We start from the raw sequence: 21,371 nt of genomic DNA, 5'->3' as shown, positions 1-21,371 counted from the left end.
TACGTATAACTGATCCAGTGACAGCTGCTCTGCAGGAGGCCTCTAAAGAATCAAACCCACATTGTAAGGTATGTTTCCCTACCTGCTCGGTGGCGTGCAACAAATCCTGTACTTCTTTCAATTCAGATTGTTGAGGGAGGGAGGTTATCTTTTGTTTTAACTGAGAGATCAGAAATTGCTAATACTTAAGCATATGAAATTGACAGTTTAGAGCTCTCATAGCTAAAGTGGCTGAGGTGTAAACCTTTTTCCCCCATCTGTCTAGTGCTCTTGAATCCCTTTCAGAAGGTACTGGATTTTTAGCCATGGAAGCCTTAGCCCCCTTGGGACCCTGGGAGATAGTCTCTGGGTCAGCTACTGGGCTTTTGTAAAGAAATTTGTGGGAATCAGGTACTCTGTAATATCTGTCAGGCTTGGCCGGAGCAGGAGGCAGAGAGTCAGAGTTGAAATTGGATTCTAAATAGATATCATCCACAATGTCCAAAACAGGAGGGATGGCTAGAGGTCGGTGTCGGGGGAGTAAAAGAAACTCTCTGAGCCTTTTCTTGGAATCAGAGTAATCCTGACCTTCCCAGTGAAAATGTTCCCTCATAGTGTGTAAAGTTTCCCCAAAAGAGTAATCTTCTGGAGGGGAAGCTGAGGGAATAGAGTCCTCAGCATCAGAATCTTCATAAGGAGAGAAGGAATAATCTTGATCCTCAGAGGAATCCGAAGAAATAGACAGTTGATCAGAGGAAGCATTCTTCCTCTAGTCTAGGCCTTTTGTCAGGAGGAGGCTGAGAAATAAAATCTTCAGCCATCTTGAGCATCTGTTTCTTAGGCATAGGGCCTTGAACAGGAGACTGAAGTGAAGCCTTTCTCGGTTTGGAAGGAGTCTTCGACTTGGAAAACGTTTTGGCTGTAAGAGTCGTCGGTCTGAAAACGCCTTCAGAAACCGATGGCGTTTCAGAAGAAGCACCGACGTCCTTGGAAGGTAAATCGTTGGTAGGGCCTGAAGTAAAAGGCTGCGTCGGCCTAGTACATTCCATCAAAATATCTGTAGCGGTCTCAGTTTCTTGAACTGCGGTAGTCAGAGGCTGCGTCAGAGCCTCACTGATAACCGGAGAACCGGAGACCGGATCAACTGAGGCCTCGGAATCGGGCTTGGGCCTGGGCTGTCGATCCTTATCCCTACGCTTTTTGTGCACGCCGGTAGTCGGAAGCTCCGACGGCATGTTATAATTAAATTTTCTGCCAAAAAAGTGTCATGCGAAATCAAATCGTCTTTTAATAGTACGTTTATTAAATCTAGCACAAAAACAACAAGAAGTGACGTTGTGATCAGGGCCTAGGCAAGGTATGCAATAAGAATGAAAATCCTTATGAGGTATTTGCTTCCCACAAGAAATACAATTGTTAACTTTTTCTGACATCGGACTGAGGCAAGAAAAGTTTCCCCAACGGGGTACTTAGCTTTATAGAAGACTTCGGTCTGAAATTCAAATTTGAAAATCACAGGAGTCGGCCGACCGGCACTTGCGAACTGCTTCTGCTTCGGGCACCGCGCGTCAAGAAAGACTGGGGAAAATGGCGTCGGTTGCAATATATGTACCCCTGGCGCACTGACATCAGGGATGAGGCGACTGCAACTGACGTCGGACCAAGACTTTGGAAATCCGGCTGACTGCGGGACCGCCTGACGACAGGATAACCCAAGTGTAATGACTGCAGCAGGGTAAAACGATGAACATCTTTTGTTACCGCCTTTCCCTTCCTTTGGTCAGCATATGATACAAACAGTTGGTCTGACTTTCTGTATTCCTTCGTCCTAAGTAAAATCTCAGCTGCCTGTGGATGTCCAATTTGTGCAGCATGTATTCCAACTTACTGGAGTGATTTTTGAAGAAGGTGGGTAGTTCAATCGATTGATTAATATTTTGGACCGAACAAATCTTTGGAAGGAAGGATGGATTAGTGCGCAATATTACCCTATCTGGATGAAATATCATATATGGGGGCAGGACAGATAACGCTTGCAACTCTGAAACCCTCCGGGCAGAAGTGATGGCAACCAGAAAAAGTGTCCTCCACAATAAAAATTTAAGAAGGGTTGTGGTGGCTGGTTCGAATGGGGGCAACATGAGCTGTGATAACATCAGGTTAAGATTCCATGGGGCCACTGGATTATGAAAGGGGGAACGGAGGTGAAAGGTACCTTTCATAAAGGCTTTGCAAAGTCTGTGGGACATGAGGGAAGTATCTCCCTGGCCAACATGAAAATTAGATATAGCCGCAAGTTGTACCCTTATCGTGGAAGTTGATGCTCCTTCATGAAAAAGTGTAGAAAAAAACTCTAATATCTTGTGAACTGGAGCCCCTGACGGATCTATACCCTGCTGTGAGGCCCAGTACGCAAAACGTTTCCATTTGCTGTTGTATAGCTCCCTTGTGGATGGCTTGTGGGAAGATACAATTATGTGTTGAACTGCAGGGGACAATAAATCTGACCTGGCTAAGATGGAAAGCGGAGCAGCCAAGCTGTCAGTTTGAGGGACTTGAGAGATGTGTGAGGAACTCCCGACGAGTGTGCCAACAGATCTGGCACTGGGTCCAGAATCCACGGTTCCTCCACCTGATGAGTTTGAAGGAAGGGGAACCAGATTTGTCGAGGCCAGAATGGGGCTATCAGAATTATGGTCCTTTCCAGATGTTTGGCTTTCTGCAGGAATTTGGGAATTAGCGGAACAGGGGGAAAAGCGTAAAGGAGACCCGGGGGCCAATCTTGCACAAGTGCGTCCCTGGGGGCACCCCCCAGAGGGGGTAGTAGGGCAAAGTAGCTTCTGTATTTGGCATTCAATGGGGATGCAAATCGGTCGCAGCAAGGCTGGCCCCATCTGTGGAAAATCTTTTCCGCGACTTGAGATTTGAGGGACCACTCGTGGGGCAACAGGATGGCTCTGCTCAACCTGTCCGCAATGACGCTGGATGTCCCCGGGATGTGCGTTGCTATGAGAAAGCGTCCAGTAGACACAGCCCATTGCCAAATCCTGAGGGCCTCTCTGCACAATGGATAAGTCCTGGTTCCTCCTTGTTTGTTTATGTACCAGACTACTGACATGTTTTCCGTCTGAACTGTCATTGTTCCCAGAGGTAAGGACTTGTGAAAGTGTTGCAACGCAAGAAACACTGCCCTCAGCTCTAGGACACTGATGTGCAGGTTGTACTCCAAGTTGGACCATTGACCTTGGACTATTCTTCCCTGAAAAAGTCCCCCCCACCCTATCAGGGAAGTGTCCGTGGTTAAGGTAGCTATAGGACTGGGCAACACAAACGGTCGGCCTACTGTTAGGTCCTGACTGTGCATCCACCATAGGAGATCCCATTTGCAGGAGTTCGTGATTAAGATCTTGTGAGATAGTGGAAGTTGTAGGTACGACCACTGAGCGAATAGCATCCATTGAAGGATCCTCATATGCATCCTGCCTAGGGGAACTACGATAAGAGTGGCTACCAACATTCCTAGTACTCTCAAGATTTGTTGAGCAAGGACTCTCTTGCTCTGAAGAAGGATAGAAATTTGATTTCTGAGGGCTGATACTCTTAGTGGGGGGAGATTGATTCTTGCCAGGGAAGTGTCTAACTCTGCCCCTATAAATGAGATACGCTGTGAGAGTGATAAGACAGATTTTCCAAAATTGACTGTTATGCCCAGAGAAGAGCAAAGGTTGATGATGTAATCCCTGGCTTGTACAAGACGATACTCGGTGGTGGCAGACAGGAGCCAGTTGTCTAGGTAAGGAAACACTCAGAATCCCATTTGCCTCAGGTGAGACGCTACTACTGCCATGCGTTTGGTGAACACCCTGGGGGCTGAGGTGAGGCCAAAGGGCAGAGCACGAAACTGGAAGTGACTGGCTCCCAGCCGGAAGAGCAGGTGATCTCTGGACGCTCTGGCCATCTTGGTATGGTAGTACGCGTCTTTGAGATCTATAGAGCACATCCAGTTGCCGTCCTGTGGGAAAGGAAGGATCGACTGTAGCGTGACCATTCGGAACTTTTCCTTTTTCACGAAAGTGCTGAGTCTGCTGAGGTCCAAAATTGGCCTCCAGTCCCCTGTTTTCTTTGGAACAAAAAAGAACCTTGAGTAAGTTCCGGATCCTTTCTGGTCCGCCGGGACTGGTTGGATGACTGTTTTCGAGCAGCCACTTTTTATTTCTACGGCTGCCTGGTCTCGCAGACTGGGTGGAATATCTGGGAGTTTCTTGGGGGCAGGTGGAATTTTTATGAATGGAATAGTGTAGCCTCTGGTAACTATGCTTTTTACCCAGGAATCCGATGTAAGATTTAGCCAGGCCACTGGGTATAAAGCCAAATGACCCCCGACTGCCTCCAGAGTAGGACAGCCGGGCATGCACTCAGGAGTGCTGAAAGGGCTTCCCAGAGAACGTATCTCTGTCACCCTGATTCTGCGGACCGCCTCTGCCGCCTGGACGGCGTCTTCCATTTCTTCCCCCTCCTCTGCCTCTGGAGGGGGCATCACTCTGTGTGGGCTGAAAGGATCCCTGAGTCTTTCGGAACCACATTTTTCCACCTCTTGGACCTTTGGGGTATGGTCTAGATAGGGCGGAAAAATGGACCCCTACGGCAGACAGGGTCTTCCCTTCTTGCTTGCACCTAGTGAGAGTCCTTTACTTTGGGACCAAACAGTGAGGCACCATCAAAAGGGGCGTTAGCAAAGGAAGACTTGAAGGCTTCCGCAAAGGAGCATAGGCGCAGCCAGGATTGTCTCCTCAGAGCAATTGCGGAGGCTGCCGCCCTACTCGAACCTTCGGCTGCATATGAAATGAGCCTCATGGACAAGTTAACTATGGAGTTGAGGGTGTTAAGGTGAGCTGTCACTTTCTCAGAGACAGCAGCATCTGTATTGCCCTGGAGAGTATCTCCCAGTTCCTTGAGGAGATCTCTCTGTAGACGTGTGAAATGCATAAAGTAGTTCAGCGATCGCATGGAAAAAGTCGCAGAACTAAACACGCGCTTCCCATATCTGTCCATCATCCTAGAATCCTTATTAGGAGGATGAACAGAGGAAGATGATTCGGACATTTCCTTCTTAGTGGCTGCCGCCACCACCATAGTATCCACTGGCACTCCTTTAGTCAGAAAGCTTTTTCTTGAGGAGCCGTGATGTACTTGTTGGGTCTGCGGGGGACCGGTTCCACTGTATCAGGTGTCTCCCACTCCCTTCGCGCCATCAGGTCCACGAGTTCGTTAAAGGGAGGGGTCACCCAGGAGGTAGAAGGTTGAGCCCCAAATGCCTTCAGCAATACCGATTCGTCTACAAAAGGGGCAAGGGTCTGCCAGTCTCCCCTCTGTTTCAAGATTTCCAAAATATCAGCAAAAGAGACATCTTCAGAGGGGGACCGTGGGGACCCTTCTGCTTCATCCAAATCGGTATCAGATGTCAGAGATTCTTGTGGGGAATCAATGTGTCTCCTCTTGCACAATCTTTTCCTCGGTACATCCTCAGAGGGGGCTTCTGGGGAGGCATCCGAGGAACCAGGGGTGCCCTCTGGGGCTGTCTGAGGCATTGGGACTCGATGCTTGGTAGGAACCGAAGGTACAGAAGCAGAACGTGGACCCTTTGGGGGAGGAGAAAAAGATGCCGATGACGTATGTGTCTGTTCAGACAAGGCCTTCCTCATGATGTCGAAGGCACCGGTGCCCCGGCCCGAGGATCCCATCGGTTCTGAAGAAGCCGGCAGTTTCCCCGGAACCGGGACCATGGGCTCCGACCCTGAGGACGGATACGAGCTGATCTGAGCCAAGGCCCCGAGGGGGAGAGTCGGAACCGAAAGTTCGGTTCGACTGTCCGCCCCGGAACCTAGGAAAGATCGTCGGCTCTGAGACCTCCCCCGGCTGGTTCCGAAGGTGTCGAGGTCAATGGTGCCGATAGCGCTACTGGAGGCTTCGGCACCGAGGGCTCTACAATCATCGGCTCTTCTATTCCTGGCTCCGACGACTCGACAGGTCTCGGAGGAGGATTTGTCTCGGGGGTGGGAAGAGCCTCGAGTTTCGAAACCAATTGGGACGAAACTTCGAATAATTTGGACAGAGCCGAGTTCTCCATTAGCTTCTGTACCACTCGGTCCACGTCGGGAGTCGGAAAGCGGCCTCGAAGAATGGGTCGAAGGGGCCGAAGCCGTCACCGAGCGAAGGATTGAAGGCGGTGGTACCTCCGATACCGGCTCCAATACCTGAGTCTCGATAAGAGATAAGCATTCGACACCCGACCCCGAGGTCTTTGGAGCCGGTGTCCGAATCTGAAAAGAGGTGCTCGAAGCCGAGGACATAGGCTCCGACACTCTTGAAGACATGGACCCCTTCGAAGACTTGGACACTTATTCAGTCTTATCCAGGGCCTCCTGAAATTCGTGTTTTAATAACCCTCTGTCCACCAACTTCTTGCGCCTTTCTAGCATGACCCTCCCACTGAAGGAATGACAGATGGAACAGTCTTCCTGCAAGTGGAGAGGGCCAAGGCAGTAGACGCAGGAAGAATGGTTATCAGTAATGGACATCTTTTGTCCACACTGACACCTTTTAAAGCCTGACTTGGCTTTTTCAGACATACTACTAATACCTAGTAAACAAATTACTAACAACACACTTATATGTATATAAATATAATAACACACTATAACACTAAAAGTATGAATAATTCTTATCTCTAAATATATATAAAAAGAGAAGAATAAGTTAAGGCAGAAATTAACAATTTAAACCCTACTGTCAGTCCTGGCAGAATTACAACAAGGCCTTAACTAAGGTAAAAAAATTCTAAACTATTTAAAACTACTTTAACTATTGAAAAACACACTCTCTAATAAACTATCACACTAATAAACTACTTTTTAACTACTTTTAACTACTTTTAACAACTACAACTTCAAAAAGGATAGTATAAAGAATGAAAAAATACTGGCCCGAGCCTCTCACGATGCGATCTGCTGCTAGCAGCAAACTAGATCGGTAGGTTAGCACAGGAGGATCATGGGATAGAACTGTGCCTCGAGCTTTCTCGAAGATGCTGAGCTGGTGATGTGGCCGACTCGGAGCCGAACCCATGTGTAAGAACAAACGGCGAGATCGAACAATTTCACATTTAGTGTTTCCAGGATGTGGCAATGTTGAGTCCAAACACTTTTTAGATACCATTGTAGTTTCCTCATATGCAGTCTTGCATATGGAATTAGCAGAATGCAGGATGCCATGAAGACCAAAGCCTGCAGAATTTTTCTTGCAGATAACTGGGTCTTTGTTGCCAACATTTCGAAGTAAGAAGTCAGTTGCCTTTGCTTGTCTGGCGTGAGATAAGCCATCTGGGCAGTTGTATTTATCCTTGCACCCAGGAATATTATCTCTTGAGAGGGTACCAGTTTTGATTTATTTTCGTTTACTGTATACCCTAAGCAAATTAGTAATCTTTTTACAAACGCCAGATGCTTCAGTATAATGTCCTTGTTCTCTGCTTGAATAAGGCAGTTGTCCAAGTAAGGATATATTTGAATTCCTCTTTGCCTGCAGAATGCAATTACTGGTGCCAGGCATTTTGTGAAGACCCTGGGCGCAGTAGATAAGCCAAAGGGCAGTGCAGAGAATTGGTAGTGCATTGAGCCAGCTATGAATCTGAGGTATCTTCTGCAAGATTGTCTGATTGGGAGGTCCAAGGTTAGAAGCCAAGCCTTCTTGCCCAGCATGGGTAGAAGCTGCTGCAGAGTCAACCTTTTGAATTTTGGAACGTCCAGAGAAGTGTTTAGAATACACAGGTCCAGTATTGGTCTCCAGGCTTTGTCCTTTCTGTGTGCCAAGAACAGTCTTGAGTAAAATCCTTTTTATAAACTACGGTCGTCAGCTGTTCCGACGGCATTATATAATTAAATCTTCGGCCAAAGTAATGAAAGGCAAAATCGTACCAACGCTTAATAGTGCGTTGGTTAAATCTAAAACCGACAGCTAGCAACGTTGTGGTCAGGGCCTAGGCAAGGAATACAGTAAGAATGAAAATCCTTATGAGGTATTTGCTTCCCACAAGAAATACAATTGTTAACTTTTTCTGACATTGGTCTGGAGCAAGAAAAAAGTTTCCCCAATGGGGTACTTAGCTTTAATGAAGACTTCAGATCTGAAATTCGATTTAGAAAATCTCAGGAGTCGGCCGACCGGCACTTGCGAACTGCTTTTGCTTCGGGCACTGCACGGCAAGAAAGACTGAAGAAAATGGCATCAGCTGCATCTTTTATATCCCTGGCGCACTGACGTCAGGGAAGAGGCGACAGCAACCGACGCCGGACCAGGACTTTGGAATTCAGGCCAATTGCGGGTAGCCTGCCAGCAGGATAACCCAAGTGTAATGACTGCAACAGTGAAACACGATGAACATCCTTGGCCTTTTTGTTCTGCAGGAACATGCTCTACTGCCCTCATGGAGAGCAAGGAAAGGACTTGCTTTTGCGCCGCTGCCCACTGGTTTTGAGGTAGAGCTGGGAACCCTTTTGGAGTTGCAATGGTGTGGAAAGAAAATTTGTATCCCTGGGACACTATGTTGAGAAACCAGTGGTCGTTGGTAATGGTGGCCCAGGTGTTTGCATGAAGGGAGAGTTTGCCTCCTAGGGGTAAGTGGAGGAGGGCAGAGGGAAAGGGTGGGGGAGGAGAGTCATTACAAGTTCTTACCATAAGGGTGTGGCTTAGAACTCCCAGGTTTAGAAGTGGAGGTAGTCAACTGCTTAGATCTCTGCATTCCCTGTGGCTGTTGTCTGTGGGGTCTGGCTCCCCGGGGTCTGGGCTGAACTGATCTTGTGGGAGCAGGAAAGGACCAGTGCTTGGAGGGACAATGCCTGCTGAACCTGGGTGGCTGGACCTGTAAGAAATCCTTAACTGTCTGCATAGATTTTGTTTTTTCTTCCATCCTTTTTAAGACCTCTTCTGCCTTAGTGCCAAATAAGTTGTCTTTGTGCAAGGAGGCATCCAACAATTTAGATTTAACATGGTCTGACAAGGGCTGTTCCTTAAGGACAGAACCAGTGACTGCTGCCCTGCAAGAAGCTTCTAGGGAGTCAAAACCACAGAGCAAGGTGTGTTTAGTTACTTGACTTGCAGAATGCATTAACTCTTGTAACTCCTTAGATTCTGCACAAGCAGGAAAGGAAGACATTTTTTGTTTGAAGAGTTCTGGGGTATGTTGCTGAAATTTTAGCATATGGAATTGACAATTTAGTGCTCTGAAAGCAAGAGTAGCTGAGGTGTATACTTTTTTACCCATCTGTCTAGTGCTCGGGAATCCCTATCTGAGGGGGTGGGATTCTTAGCAGAGGTTGCTTTAATTCCTTTAGGCCCTTGAGGAATTACGTCAGGGTCAGCAGAAGGATCTTTAAAAAGAAATTTGTGCGAGTCAGGAACTCTGTAATACCAGTCTGGTTTTCTGGGTGCAGGAGGGAGGGTGTCAGGAATTAAGATGGATAACAGGAAAACATCCTCCACAACATCCAGGACTGAGGGGATGGCAAGGGGTCTGTGCTGTGGAACATCTAAGAATTCCCTGAGTCTCTTTTGGGTAGTCCTGACTTTCCCACTGGAAATGCACTGTTAAGGTGTGAAGGGTTTCCCCAAAGAAAAAATCCTTTGGGGGAGAAGCTGAAGGAATGGAATCCTCTGCATCAGAATCCTCATAAGCAGAGAGGGGTTGCATGTCTTCATACTCAGATGCATCAGTGTCTTCGGACTCCTGCTTAGACAAAACTACAGGGGACAGATCTCTTTTTCTTTTGGAAGGGATAGCTTGGCTTCTTCTGATCAGCATAAGGTCTTCTGCCATTTTAAGCATTTGAGACTGAGGCAAGGAAGCAGGTGCCTGAGATTGGGTCGTCGGTTTCTTGGGTGTGGTTCGTAACCTGGGCCTAAGAAACTCAGTAGTTTTCGAAAGAACGGTAGTCCCGAAAGACGTCGTCAGTTTGTGTCCAGAATTGGTAGTGCGAAGGACTTCCTCGGAAGCCGGTGCCTGTTCAGCGGCTCCGGAACCATCCAAAGTAGAGACAACTGCAGGATCCTTAGCTGAAGAAGAGTTTTGCGGCATTCCGGACTCCGAAAGGGTCTCTGTAGCGGCCTGCAAATCCACAGAAGTGGGCATCAGGGGCTGCGAAAGCGGCTCACTGAGGACTGGAGAACTGATGACTAGCTTAATGGAAGCGTCGTCGGTAGGTTTGGACCTGTGCAGTCTCTGTCTTTACCTTTATGTGTTTTTGGAAGATCTGCTGTCGGATGGCTTACCGAAGCCATATTGGAATTCGAGGACTGTAAGCGAAAATATCTAGCTGCAATAAGGGCCTGATGACGTATAGTCTGGTGTTGAACAAAGCACAGAAGTGACAGCGGGGATGTCGTGGTCTGGGCCTAAGCAAGTGACGCAGTAAGAATGAAAGTCTCAGTGTGGTATTTGCTTTCCACAGGCGAGACAATTGTTAACTTTTTCTGACATCAGTTAGTGCAAGAAAAAAGGATCCCCAATGGGGTACTTAGCTTTAGAAGACTTCATCTTCAATTCGGAAAACGAAACTCAGGTAGTGGCCGATTGGCAGTCGTGTGAACTGTTCTGCTTTGGGCTCCACGGCAAGAAAGACTGATATAATGGCGTTGGCTGCCTTACTTATACTACTGACGACCTGACGTCAGTCCTGAAGCAACAGCAACTGACGCAGAAATACTAAGCCTCTGGTATTCGGGCCGGCCGAGGGCTACTCTGGCAGGGATAACCCAAATGTGATGACTGCAACAGTGAAACACGAAGAACACCTAGGACAGATTTTAGAGTAGCAGACTGTGGTTGCGAAGACCCAAAGGAAGGAGGTTTTGAAGACATAATAGCTTTGAATAACTCTTGGTAGACATCCATCCACCCCTTCTCTCTAACTGTTGAGGGGGAGGTCGCATGCTTAGTCTTTTTTTTTATTCCTTTTAGGCGTGATGTCCACTTAAAGAGATGGGGAAGTCTGGAACCATGTCTGACCAGTATTAGATAGCCTGGAATTTCTTCCCTAACTAAATTTGAGGGAGACCGTGCAGTCCTTGTGAAACGATAAGACAACAGTTTTTTGGCTGTATCAGGAGTCTGCAAGGCCTTAGCAGCCATATCAGCATCTGGTGAGGTCTTGGTAGCGAGAAACTGAAAAGTGGCCTGGCATAATGTGGGTTATAAAACTTCATTAGGCACGTTGGGATCAGAAATACTGGTCTGCGGATCTATTTGAGGTCTCTTAACAATTTTGTTCAGTGGCAGTGGGACATCCAGGGATGCAGAGTCAGCCATTTAGGACTGGGCTATGTGTTTAAGATGCTGGGTCTCGAGAAAGGTGTTGAGAGTAGAAAGCCTAGAGCTAAGGTTTTTGAAGCGAATTACTACAGCACAAAATTTGTGACAGTGTTCCAGGTCTAGGCAAAAAAGTCACCGGGCATGGAAGTCCTTGTATGGTACTTGCCTACTGCACTAGCACTTACCCCTCCTAGATGACATTAAAATTTTAACAAAAAAATCTTAAGATACAAACGAAGGTTCCCCAATGGGGCACTTATCTGCATAAATGAATGAAGCAAAGGTACCAACAACCAAATAATGAACAGTCCGACAGATGCATGACCTCTGTTCAGGCTGGTGGTGAGACAGTCTGTAGATTCATGCTCAAATGTCCGTCTTTATACCACAATGAATGGGGGCAAGCAGATTAAATACTGATACAGTTGGTCATTTTAATCAAATGTCTGATATGACAAAAGAATTTAAGGAAAGGGGTTATGATTCCATAATGCTGGATAAGAATAGGGAAGAAGTCCTGAAAGAAAGAAATATTAAGGCTAAACCTTTTTATTTTGTAGGTAACAGTATACCCAGTAGAGTTCCTAGAGATAAGCATGTTACAGCTTTACTTTATCTAACTGCTTATAGTAGATGTACTGATGCAGTTAAAAAAATATTTTAATAATTGGAGTATTTTGAAAACTCTATCAGATCTTAGATGATTTAGAGGAGAGGAGCCGTCCTTTGCCTATAGGAATTTCCCGAATTTGAACAGCCAGCTATATTACAAGGATATGGTCTGTAATAAGGATTCTCTGGTCTATATCAGGTTACCGAAATGTAATTCCAGTGAATGCCTATTCATCAACACCTAATCAGCGAAAATCACGTCAACAGTTTAATGAATTTACTAAGGGCAATGAAATGGATGCCCAAAAGTTCAACAGACCATCTTGCAGTTGACCTGACCCCACCCAAGTGGGGGACTTTGCTCCCTACACCCTCTATCATGGGGGGCTGCACCCTACCCCACCCCCTAACTTTATATACCAACTCCGAGATCACACTACAGTGGAGAAAATGGCAAAGTTCTGTAGTTGTCCTTTGTGCTTCGGCCAACTATTTTGTTGCCCTCAGTAAATTCAGCTAATCGCCGAAGCGATTTTCGCTGATTACAGGCTGATGATTAGGTGTTCGCTGGAATAACATTTCAGCGACCTAATACAGAACCGGATTCACAGGTCATTAGTAAACCTGGTACATATCCATGTTTCACTTTTTCTTGCTGCAATGTTATCTGCAGTGATCATATTTTTAGACAGCCTATGCCTGGTAAAAAGTATGTTTTTAGATGTATTGCAAAGTGTAATACTCCCTTCATTGTTTGTTTATTTGGCTCCCTGTAAAAGTTGTGCATGTTTTTACATGGACAAATCAGTTAGGTTAAAAGATAGAATTACTGAGCATAAATCGGACATTTGTAGGAATGTCATGGTGAATGTGCTGGTTAAGCATTTTATTGTGAAAGGGAATCAACATAATTTTAATTTTGTGTTTCGGAATGTATCTGAGGTCTCAAACATCTGTCCTATAGAACTCCAGCTCTATTCAGTCGCTATCAGCTGCTCAGAGGTGACCTTTGCCTAACATACAAGGCCATGTCAAACCCAGATTTGATGAATATGCTTCACCTCAAAAATCTAGATCCGTCAGAGCCCACAAGGGGGAGACTTAAACCTAAACACGGCTATTAATAGGGGGACGGAGGAGGATAGATTCATCACCCAAAGACTCCCTATGCTGTGGAATAAAATTGGCCTTGTTCAAGAGAAATCTTGACCAATGGATGGGAGATGGATTACCTCAGTGTCACTGCTCAACAGAGGCACAGCAAAATAATGGGTATAGTTCCCCATACTAAAGGGGTGGCGAAAGCACAAAAAAACTATGGGCTAGGCTTGTAAATGCCCTCGGGCAGATAGCCTAGTATGAACCTATGAACCTATGAACCTATGAGTGATTGACATACCCACTAAAAGCTTAAGGGGTGGTGATATGGACAATAAGTTAGAATTAAGGAAGTATGACTGGATAGTGAGTTTGCGTGCAGACCATACACCAGGAATAAATAAAATGGTTAGTATTAAACCTGTTTTAATACAGAAACAATGTTTGAAATTAATAATTTTAAAATTTTGAATTTTCTTATGAATGGAAAAAATTCTGTTTTTCTTCTTTTATATTTAACACAATGTGATTTCTTGACAATTGACTGAATTAATAATTGACTAGGTTTTAGATTGGTTGAGCTGTGTTTTGGAACTTTACTGATTTGTACTTAACTGAATGGCATTTATTCACTTTATACTACACTGAAGAAGGATTGTATATCTGAAAGCTTTGTTTTTTTAATACAGTGCTTGGCACTACATTGCTGCTGTTTTGTTTTGAAGTACAAGTCTTCTCAACTCAGAAAGACAGGAACAGCAATATGCTTTTACGTGCTGAATTCCTGCTTTTATTTATTGTTTTCATGTTGACAACCATAACATGTCATGAGATGAGCTAAGGAATTTCTAATACATAAATACATATTTGTACAGGGAAAAAACAAACAATAACAATCTATCATGAAGTTCTTCATAAACTACTAGGATATTTTAAGGAAAAATAAATCAACAGCCACACCTTTTCTGTTATCTCCTTTATTGATGATACTGTTGTCACATCAAAGTGGCCGCTTCTTCTTTTGTAGTCGATGAATAAACAGTCCTTTACTCCACGTTCAATTGCTTGCTGAGAAGCTTTCATCATTTCTAATAAACAAATGCAAAACCAAAGTTAAAATTACTTACAAAGAAAAACAGTAAAACAAATTTACTCATAGTTTAGTGGGGAAATTCACATCTATCTTCATGCCACACACTTTAAAAACCAAATACATAGTAAAGTGAGTATAAGTATAATCACTCTTAAAAAGACACTGCATAAACAAAACTGGGTAAAAGTCAAATACAAAATTCCTACCAGACAAAACTCTAAATTCAATATTTAAGAACTAACAGTGCTAAAATTGTGATTGTAGAACTGTTCTCCCTGGGCCTCTGAAAATGGGTACTTTCCTGGCTCAGTTGGACTTTTCTGGTAAACAAATGTCAAACAAATAAATAAAATGTAATTATTATTATTACAGGTGTAAAAACGCTGGAGACATATGTTTTCTCTGTTCTGATAAAAAAAAAAAAAAAAAAAAATGAAGGTACATCTGTAATGAAAATGGCAATTCACTAAAGATGTAGCTTCATTTTTATATCAATACAGGAAAAGGTGTAGGTGTCTCCAGTTTTGTACACCTGTAATTCAGAATATTTTCATATATGCTGCTTCCCGTTTAGCATGTGACATATATAAGTAAAGTTGAAAGGAATATGATGCCTGAACATCTTTAAGATACACAAACATAAGACAATAACTTTAGTGGCTAACTTAAAATGTAAGAAGGAGTACAGTTCGACTGCAGTTTGACTAATCAGCAGCAGTATGAGGCAGATTTTGCTGAAACTGCTGCCCTCTCTTCACTGTTTTGTGAACATGGAGTTGGTTTATAAACGTTGGGAGTGTCTCCTCCCACGTGGGAGGAGGGGGTTGTCTTCTCTGCAAAAAAAGCTTTTTTTTCTATTTGTTGAAAGTGGATTTCAGTGAATATTATCACACTACTGTCTGTCAGGGGAAATATCGTGAAACAAATAATCCTGAATCCATTTAAGGATAGCATAGTGTGTTGTTTTATTTCATGTTTTACACTTCAAAGTCAATGAGCAAGGTGGTAACACAGGCATCTCACTTGATTGTAGGCAGTACCAATGACAAATTCTGTGAATGCCTGCATACCACAAGGACTGAATTTTAGTGTCAACTTTAAGAGTAATTTAAACAAGAAACAGTTGCAGCTTACATACTAAATTTTGGAGTATTGTTTAATAGGATTTTTTATGTCATTTGCACTCAACTTTCTTTCATAAAAAGATCTTTAATGGTAGTAGGAAGTTTCATTGATTATAGTCATTTTAACATGCAACTATGTTTTACACATATGTATATATCTATACCTATCTATCCATACACTGTATATATATATATATATATATATATATATATATATATATATATATATATATAGACAGACACACACGTATATACATGTACATATTAAAAAGCTAAATGTGTCCATGTGCGTCTGTGCATGTATGCACACACATATGTGCATGTGTAATCTTTATCACCTTTTGTCTGATGAAGTCTCTGTTGAATGTGCTAAGACAGAAAAGTACTAATGTATTTAACTAAATATTTATATTTTCACTTCACACGAACTTTTACTTTCCACATTTTATCTGGCTAGTTTTAAATGCCATTTTTTAGTTGACACTGACTTGTGACATTTCAGTTACCAACACAGAAATAAGCATTTATTATAAGCCAGCTTTTGTCACAAAATGGTGACAGAGCAGACAGCATGACTTGCTAAAGATACAGGGTGAAACAAACAAGGAGGTAATGGAATGACAGTGAGTCTCTAGTGCATTTCAGAATTATGTCAGACAGTGTTCTACTGGTGCTGGCCAGCATTCATGGAGACTAGATAAAGCAAGAGGAGCACCCTGACTGGTGGCTTAATATTTCACCGAAGAGCTACAAAATAGTATTCAATGGTCCAGGCAGCAAAACAGTTCATGTGTTGCAAAAATGAGATTTTGCACATGTACGTCTGCTTTTTGTAGTACAAAAAGTAACACAAGAAAATGGTACATGGGTGGGACAGATGGGGTGACTGACCTGGGCATTACCTTCTAGGTGGTGTTGAACAAGTTGACAGTTTATAAGCTGCCATTAGCAAAGATCTTTTTATTTATCTTTTGTTGACTGGGTTAGTCCCTCTAGGCTAGCAGCCTCTTTTAAGAGCTAGACCTAAGTTGGTATTTGCACTCCTAGGGGAAATTTGGCCAGGGAATGGGGGAACTTCCCCTACTTGCGATTGTGCGGGGACACTACTGCTAGTGATGTGAACAACTTCCTGCTTCCATTCTGCACGTGTGGGTGGCTTGGAGAAGCGGGCAATGGTGACTATATGCAAGGTACATGTTGGAGCGGAGAAACAGTGTAAGTATGGAGTTGGCGAAGCATGTTCAAGAGTGGTCTCATTAGACAAAGAAAGCATGCCGGAGGAAGTTGAGAAGTTTTTTGCTTCAGAGAAGGGTGAGGTGAAAGAGGTGAAGAAAAGGAAGGTTGTCGGACCCTCACAAAATTCGGAGTGCTTGTTTCAGAAAAGGCTGTTCGAGAGTGATAGTGAAGCATGGCAAGGATGTATTTTTACAACCCTCCAATCAAGAGGGTTGTGGGATGTCTACTTGAGAGATATGTTGAGCCAGAGTGAACCGGGCAGGGAGATGACATCATTGTGGGGTGAAATTATGGACAAGATACAACAGGAGGAAGTGAAAGAGATAGAAACAAAGAAAAGAAATCATATGCTCAAAAGGTAACAAAAGGAAGGACAGAAGCAAGTGGAAGAAAAGAGAGAGATGATAAGAAATAAATTCATGGCAAGGCTGAGCAGCAGAGAGAGAAAAAGAGCTCAAAAGGTATGAGGTTCGGGACACTGTAATTGCAGCTTTTGATGTGTCACCAAAAAAGTAAGAGTTTTTATGCATATTAATAGAGAGACAGGACAGTACATGAAAGAACTCTTAGAAAAGTTTGAAAGCAAAAAAGACTGCAGTCCTTGAAATGCGTATGCACTAAAAACACTTAAAGAGAGAAAAACAAATGGTTCATTGTGCAACTTTAAACTGATGTTGAGAGAGAAGTGTTAAAAGATTACTTAAAGAATGTATGTGGAGAACTGATGGACATTACACAATTTATGATAAGAGGATTATGGGCTGAGGGATGTGACTGTGGAGTAATTTTAAAAATGGAAAATGAATGCATATATCAAGTGTGATAAATGTAGAAGGAAGCAGAGATTACGTTAAATACAGGGGACAACCAAAAACATACTTTTTTGAGGAAAAGATGACCATTTCATTACTAACTGTGATAAAAAAAAAGTTTCATTTGTGAAAAGCCAGTGCAAGAAGATAAAAAGTGTGACATGATATCTAAAACGTGGGAAAATGGGACATGCATGGATGGATTGTGACAAAAATATAGAAGTTAAAGAACAAGAACAAACACAAAAATATGCAGACAGAAGTGCAGAAAAATAATATGGACAGCAGACTGATAATAAAGAAGAGAAAGTAGATGAAAAAAAGTAAAGAATGAAGTGGAAGAACAGGTACAAGAAACAAGAGAAAATGAAAATGCAAACTGGACAGTGGTGAGAAATAAAAATAATTATATATGCAAAAGGGGGAAAGGCAGAAAAACGTTTAAGAGTGTAGTTGTGAAAGAAAATAAAGATAAAGGGTAAATGTGAAAAGAGGTAGCAAAAGTGTATTAAAAGGAAGGTGAGAATCTTAACTATAAATATTAATAGTACAAAGAATATTAAAACAAAAGCAGATGTTTTAGAATGGTGTGTATCTTTAGATATGCATATAATTATAGCAGAAAAACAAGATGATATTAGAAGAAGAAAGGTTACAAACTGAAAAACGATGGGGTGGAAACATTATCTGGAATGTGGGACAAGAAGCACATTCAGGTATTTCAATGTTATGTAATGAAACAATAAAAGTTTTAAATTACATTATTGTGGAATTACGTAGAACAATAGTAATAATACATGTAAGATGGAAGAAAGGTGTGTATAGAATTATTGCAATTTATGAGTATGTTATGATGAAAGAAAGAGAGATAATGTTTAAAAACATCTTAAACCATGCAGGAGTGAATACGGAAATAATATTAGTGGGAGATTTCAACTGTAATTTAAGGAAAAGAAGAAATGTAGGACGTGATGTTAGGAAGGTAAACAGTGGCAAGTTATATATAGTGCATGAGAAACACTGGACTTACAAAAGAAAAAGACAAAACAGAAATTGATTACTTTGTAATATCTAATAACGTTAAAGTAGTACAGGGAGGAATAAAGGAAACATGATTTACAGATCATATAGATATATGGGTAGATGTGCAAGAAAAGGAGGGATATATAAGATTAGATAATGGCATAAAGAGACAATGAAAAAAAAAAGACTTGGACGAGGATGACAGAAAGAGATCAACCAGTTATAGAATGATCATGTGAATGTGAGAACTTTTTATAAACACTGGACAAATCGGTGGATAAGTTTTAAAGTAAAATATAAAAGGTGTTTTCTAGAATATCAGGTAATGAGAATGAGGAAAGAAAAATTAAAATATAAGCAACTGAGTCAGGAGGTGTCTAAGGAAGTAATAGAAAAAAGATAAGTGCTTATGAAAAGGTGAAAGAAGTTACATGAGATGAATCAGAAAAAGATTAAAAAATGTTACATAAGCAAAGATATTTTTTTACAAGGGAAGAAAGAGGAGGTAGCACTGAATTTAAATAAAACTGTAAGAGAAAATGAGAGATAAGAGTATTGAAGAATAATGAAGGAGAGATAGCTAATACACACAAAAGTACTTGAAAAAATAAAGTATATAGAAAATACATTTAAAAGATGGATACAAAAGAGAGGCAGAAATGGAAAATTAAAAAAAATTATGTAAAGAGGATAATAGGAATATGGAAAAAATACAAGGGTAGATGAACTTAATGTAATTTTAAAGGAATTACACATTGAAAAAGTCACAGGAATGGATGGCATTGAGTATTATATGTATTGCAATACAGAAGAATGGCAAAAAGTGTATTTCATTGAAGTATTAAATAAATGGTGAGGAAAGTACAGTTGTGTACCTACCATAAATGTAGATGTTCGAATGTATTCACTGTTGCAGTCATTACACTTGGGTTATCCTGCTGGCAGGCCACCCGCAGTCGGCCTGAACTCCAAAGTCCTGGTCCTGCGTCGGTTGCTATCGTCTTTTCCCTGACGTCAGTGTGCCAGGGGTATAAAAGATGCAGCCGACGCCATTTTCTTCAGTTTTTCTTGCCCCAGATGTCAGGTGCCCCCAAAGGGGTAGGCTACATTTCTGCTTATAAAAAAGCATGCACTAACATAAACATTACCTTCATCTACAAGCAAATACACCACATAGGTTGTATAGAATAGAGAAGTACACATAAGTCCCAGCAATGAAAGGGGGATGGTGGGAGGGTAACCTGGACTGCAACAGTGAATACACTCGAACATCTACATTTATGGTAGGTACACAAGTGTACTATGTTCATCGTGTTTCATTGTTGCAGTCATTACACTTGGGTTGAATCCCAAAGCTGAGGTTGGGTGGGTGGGCCTAAATAGAATTAGGAGTGGCTATAAGGCCCTGCAGAACTGCAGTGGCAAAGCCTGCTCTGGATTTAGAGTAAAGAGGTAAGTGGTAGTGCTTTGTAAAAGTGTGCACTGAAGTCCAAGTTGCAGCCTCCAAAATATCCTTGGTTGGTACTCCTCTGAGGAAGGCTGCTGAAGTGGCTCCTGCTCTGGCTGAATGTGGCCTAATGCCCTTAGGCACTGATATGCCATGTTGTGAATAGCAGAAACGAATGTAGTGGCCTATCCATTTTGAAATAGTCTGTTTTGAAACAGCTTTTCCTTGCGATCCTGCAGCATATGCCACTAAGAGTTGCTCGGTTTTTCTGAAAGCTTCAGTTTTGTCCAAGTAGAAGTGTAGCTGTCTGTGTATGTCCAATGAATGCAGAAGTCTCTCCCCTTTATTCTGTGGGTTTGGATAAAAGGTAGGCAAATGAATGGTTTGGTTAAGAGCCACAATGGACACTACCTTAGGCATAAATGTTGGGTTTGTCCTTAGAGAAACCCTGTCCGGATGGAAGATAATAAAAGGTTCCACAGCCATTAATGCCTGTAACTCTGAGACTCTTCTTGCTGAAGTTATTGCTAGGAGCAGAGCTGTTTTCCATGATAAGAATTTTATCTCAGCTGTATTGGCTGGCTCAAAAGGAGGCAGTGTGAGCTTTTCCAAGACAAAATTGAGGTCCCATGCAGGCACTGGTGCTCTCCTTGGAGGTCTTATGTTTTTGGCCCCTCTGAGGTACTGCCTTAGCAGTGGATGTGAAAAAATAGGTGGGTCCATATTGTAATGAGCTGAAATGGCAGAGTCATGGATCTTAACTGATGAGAAGGATAGGCCTTTGTCCAGGATCTCAGTTAGGTATTGTAAAATCTGAGGAATATTTGGTACAAGCGTTTCAATTCCTTGTGCCTGGTTCCAAGCACAGAATCTCTTCCATTTTTCTGCATAAGATTTTCTGGTGCTGGGCCTCATGGCCTACAAAATAACATCCATAACTGCTTTAGAGAGAGTGGTGTGTTCTGAGTGGTTATATTATCCGTCATGCAGCCAGGTTTAGGGTTCTGAGTTGGCTGTGCAGGATCTGATTGTTTTGTTGGGTCAGTAAATGAGGAATTTGAGGTAATGTCCAGGCTGGGCCTTGAGACAAGCTCTTTAGGATTGGATACCAATGCTGGCGTGGCCAGTCTGGGGCAATAAGTATCATTTTTGGCTTCTCTTGTCTGACCTTTTGGAGTACCTTGGGGAGGAGAGGCATTGGAGGAAAGGCATATACTGTAAGGGTTTTCCACCTGAATGATAGAGCATCCACTTTCCAAGCTTGTTTGTGATAAGTCCTTGTGCAGAATCTCTTTAGTTGGCAGTTGTGAGGGGAGGCAAACAGATCTATGTCTGGGCATCCCCATTTCCTTGTTATCATGCTGAAGATTTGTGGATCTAGTTTCCACTCTTGAGGATCCATGAGGTTTCTGCTTAGTTCATCTGCCAGAGTATTTGTCTTTTCTGGCAGGAATTGTGCTTGCAGGTGTACTTGATAAGTCAATGCTGTGTTCCACAAAGTCATTGCTTGTCTGCAGAGGGGGTAGGAATGTGTGCCTCCTTGCTTGTTTATGTACCACATGACTGTAGTATTGTCCGTCTTTAT

The 21,371-nt window shown here is 42.8% G+C and overlaps 1 protein-coding gene across 1 annotated transcript in view; it reads right to left on the bottom strand.

Annotated features, from left to right (window-relative positions):
* DLG5 (discs large MAGUK scaffold protein 5) overlaps nucleotides 1-21,371 on the bottom strand; it is a 3,463,687-nt gene that overhangs the window by 214,549 nt on the left and 3,227,767 nt on the right. The window contains exon 31 of the mRNA XM_044055764.1: nucleotides 14,012-14,139. Coding sequence (XP_043911699.1) covers nucleotides 14,012-14,139 — 128 coding nt within the window. The remainder of the gene's footprint in view (nucleotides 1-14,011; nucleotides 14,140-21,371) is intronic.

This window comes from Protopterus annectens, chromosome 14.part0, assembly GCF_019279795.1.
Source record: "Protopterus annectens isolate FY-2018-M chromosome 14.part0, PAN1.0, whole genome shotgun sequence".
Classification (NCBI taxonomy): domain Eukaryota; kingdom Metazoa; phylum Chordata; order Ceratodontiformes; family Protopteridae; genus Protopterus; species Protopterus annectens.
Note: the sequence above shows the minus strand (reverse complement) of the source record. Positions and strands in the feature narration are given on the sequence as shown.